This window comes from Phoxinus phoxinus (assembly GCF_949152265.1).
Source record: "Phoxinus phoxinus genome assembly, chromosome: 17".
Classification (NCBI taxonomy): Eukaryota; Metazoa; Chordata; class Actinopteri; order Cypriniformes; family Leuciscidae; genus Phoxinus; species Phoxinus phoxinus.
In genome coordinates, this window is record NC_136892.1 from 17,189,960 (window position 1) to 17,193,481 (window position 3,522).

A 3,522-nucleotide genomic window follows, 5' to 3' on the forward strand; every position below is an offset into this window, starting at 1 on the left:
CGAAGTTTGTCAAGGACGTGGAGTCTCGGCATCTCGAAAACGCTACGCTGATATTGATCCTCGTTTTAGTTCTCCTTTTGTCACAAAATCTGCTTGCCATAGTCCATAATGTTTGAACGAAACAACAACAGTGTGCGTGCCCCTAATGCAGTTGTCCACGTCTGTCGCCATGGTTACTATGGCAGTACCAGCGGAAACCAGGGATAACGTGGATATTACGTCATTGACAGGCGACAAGTGAACATGGACGAGCCATTTTTAAAAATTGGAATTTCTCTGAAATTAAAAATCTTGGGGACTTTTGGGATGTTGGAAGTACAAAACTGCAGGAAATCTATCACATTGTGCAAGTGATTTTTGGATATTTTATTACAAAAATCTTACATATTGAAGCTTTAAGATGGTTTAGATGTTTATATTCGGAAACTAAACAATACTAAGAAAATATATTTTTGTAGTGTATCCAAGGCAAGGGTCATCTTAATTTAAACTGTTAAACGACAAATTATTTGAATTAGCCAGTTTAAAGCACTTTCCCAAAATGGTAGCTGTAGGGTGTCACATTCTTCAAAGAAAATGATCAAATGACAAAGTATTAAGTATGTCATAATAAATTATGTATTAGGCATGAAGCTCTCAGCAAACACAGCAACCTCCGTTCTGCAGAAATCGCAAAAATGGAGCACCATTTCATTTTCCTATAATGTTCATTCAGTCAAATTCAGTAAAAGTGCATTATAAATAAAATATATTATTATTATATAACTGGAAAATATATTTTAACCTCTCCATTTCTCCTCACATCAAGGAAAACTTAAGGTAAGTCACTGCCATTTTTAATATCTCCCCTAAAGATCAACCTAAAAACATTGCCCTGCACTCAATAGGCTGCACCAAAAACTCTGAACCTAACTGGGTAGGTTGAATGGAACAGGAAACTGGAATTAAATCTTTGAATGGAATTAATGGAAATTTAATGGAATTAAATCAATCTATAAACCATGGGCACAAACTTCAATTCTTATGTACAAATTACAGTAATTCTCACATTTAATACATCTTAAATTAATGATTAAATTATAAGGAGAATATTAACCTGCTTATAATATAGCTTACATGAACATTTTTGAAAAAAAAACAAGAAAAAAAAACACCCACTCACACCACAGATTAATTCTATGCAAAAATGAAGCCACAACAAAAATAGTTTTTACAAACATTTATTCTTCTGTACATCTGACCAAGAGCACTTTAGATGATGCCGATCTGTAAGAAAAGATGATGACAATCAGCACAGTTCAGAGCACAAACATTTCACAAAAGAAAGATGACAAAGCATCAGTGGTTCCTTTGAATGCATCAGAATAATTCAGGCAAAAACAAAGTTTACATCAGTTGCAGAGATCGACAGTTCCCTCAGCAGCCAATCTAGCTACATGAAACTGACAATACATCTATTGTTTGATACATGTGTGAACATCACATTTTAAAATTCACCTTGTTTGCAACATCCAAAGCATCGTAATCTGGTGCAAGACGAACGTATGCCTTCTTTTCACCATCAGGCCTGCAGGGAGCAATACAGCATTTAGAACATTTCATCGCATCTTCACAAATCTGTGAATGCTCTTCCTGTGCATCAGAGGTTCCTTTGATAACATCAAATTTCAGAGAAATTATCTTTACATCATTGCACAGCAGGGCTTCTCCCACAATGACCATCATTCTAGTTGACTTCATTGGCTAGAAAAGCATCGATTTAAAACAGTGGTTCTCAAACTTTTTGACTCAAAGCCCCTCTATTAGCAACAATATTCAAAGGCTTCCAGATATTGGCTATTTCCAGTATTTCTGCTGTAATTTACCGAACTCTTTCGTTTTTTAAAACTTTATTCCCAGAAATTGGGAACATTGATATTTTAACCCCTGGTTTCACAGAAAAGGCTTAAGCTAGTAATTTTTTTTGTCATCTTAAGGTTGCCTTGGAAGTTCACGGAGGTCACCCCTGGTTGAGAACCACTGCTTTAAAAGACTTAAAAAACAAACCAAGTTCTACCTGATCAGTGTGTTGACTTTAGCCACATCGATGTCGTACAGTTTCTTGACGGCGTGTTTAATCTGATGCTTGTTAGCCTTGACATCAACAATGAACACCAGAGTGTTGTTGTCCTCAATCTTCTTCATGGCAGACTCAGTGGTCAGGGGGAATTTGATGATGGCATAATGGTCCAGCCTGGCAGAATGAGAGAGATGTCAAACTCATGCAAGCTCTGCATTGCATTTATGCTTCAGTTTCAACTTTTTCCAATGTTGAAATGATGCATCAGCTTTTTAAAAATTGTAATCACAGAATTTCATGCTTTGATCGCAATTCCCATCATTTGCATCCTAAAACATCGGGTTTTAAGACAATCTGACATTCGTCAACTACAATTCAACACAGCAAAGTAACAAATGGACTCTGGACTTAAGGGAGTCACAAAGCACAAAATAGTATGCGGGTCTCACTTGTTTCTGCGTGGAGCGCTCTTCCTAGGGTACTTAGGCTGCCTCCTCAGACGCAGGGTCTTGGGCCGGCGGAAGGTTGGGGTGGTCCTGATCTTCTTCTTCCTCTGGCTGTGGACACCCTTCAGCACAGCTTTCTTGGCTTTAAGGGCCTTGGACTTGGCCTCAGTCTTGGCCGGGACAGCTGTAGAAAGAAATACAAAATATGACCATACAATATTACCAAAGCAGTCTACATGACGCACCTTGAATGATTACAATATTCCAACCTGCATTCACATCCATTATAAGCATTTTATTGCTTTATTATTAAAGGTAATGGACTTCCAGAGTCACATCAGTAACGTTACATGAATATTAAGGTAACGTTAGCAGCTATAAAATGCATCAAACAAAGTTGCTGATATTTAACAATGATTTCGTTTTCGAGGCTGAGTTAATGACTGTTTAAATCACTAAACTGACTAGATGATGAATAAGAAATAGATGGATATGGGTAGCCACGTGTGTTTACTTGCTAACGATGACAAGCTAATGAGGTGTCATACTTGTGTTTTACTCCGTTCAATTCAAATGTACGGTAAATAACCAGTTTATGCCAACTGGTAAATAGTTTTAACACGCAGCCAAACTGACAGAAAGACGCAGTGAGAGCGCATGCAGCTCAATTATGTTAGCTTGCTAACCGCCAAGCCGACTAAGGACGTCTCACTCCGGCACTTATTGAATTAAAACCAATGTTACTTCACTCCATTCGCCCAATAAAACCACTAGACACAAACATAACTATATCAACTACATCTAAGCGTAAATGTAGATGTATATATCAGAATAAACTTTATTTTTATCATGTAAAACCTATAACACGAACGCACCTTCCTTCTTCGCCTTCGGGGCCATGTTGGGAAAGGAAGAACGAGAAGGGTTTCCTTCAGTATATCACAGGGGTTCACGTTAACAGATGCAGTCATCGCGAGAACACCGCTAGGCATTATGGGTTCTGTAGTTCAATTGCGC

The 3,522-nt window shown here is 37.8% G+C and overlaps 1 protein-coding gene across 1 annotated transcript; it reads right to left on the reverse strand.

Annotated features, from left to right (window-relative positions):
• Nucleotides 1-1,204: 1,204 nt before the first annotated feature.
• Nucleotides 1,205-3,469, reverse strand: rpl23a (ribosomal protein L23a). The gene is made up of 5 exons (XM_079587252.1): nucleotides 3,381-3,469; nucleotides 2,509-2,689; nucleotides 2,057-2,233; nucleotides 1,498-1,567; nucleotides 1,205-1,266 (listed from the first exon to the last, which is right to left on the reverse strand). The coding sequence occupies exons 1-5, from the start codon at nucleotides 3,403-3,405 to the stop codon at nucleotides 1,252-1,254; spliced, it is 468 nt and encodes a 155-aa protein (XP_079443378.1). The 5' UTR covers nucleotides 3,406-3,469; the 3' UTR covers nucleotides 1,205-1,251.
• Nucleotides 3,470-3,522: the final 53 nt, after the last annotated feature.

Excerpts from the sequence above, each read along its gene's own strand:
- rpl23a (XM_079587252.1), bottom strand. The coding sequence starts at position 3,405 with ATGGCCCCGAAGGCGAAGAAGGAAG. Across the intron at positions 2,234-2,508 it reads AGCGCTCCACGCAGAAACAA|GCTGGACCATTATGCCATCA; the intron begins GTGAGACCCGCA and ends TCATTCTGCCAG. Across the intron at positions 1,568-2,056 it reads AAAGTCAACACACTGATCAG|GCCTGATGGTGAAAAGAAGG; the intron begins GTAGAACTTGGT and ends TGCTCCCTGCAG.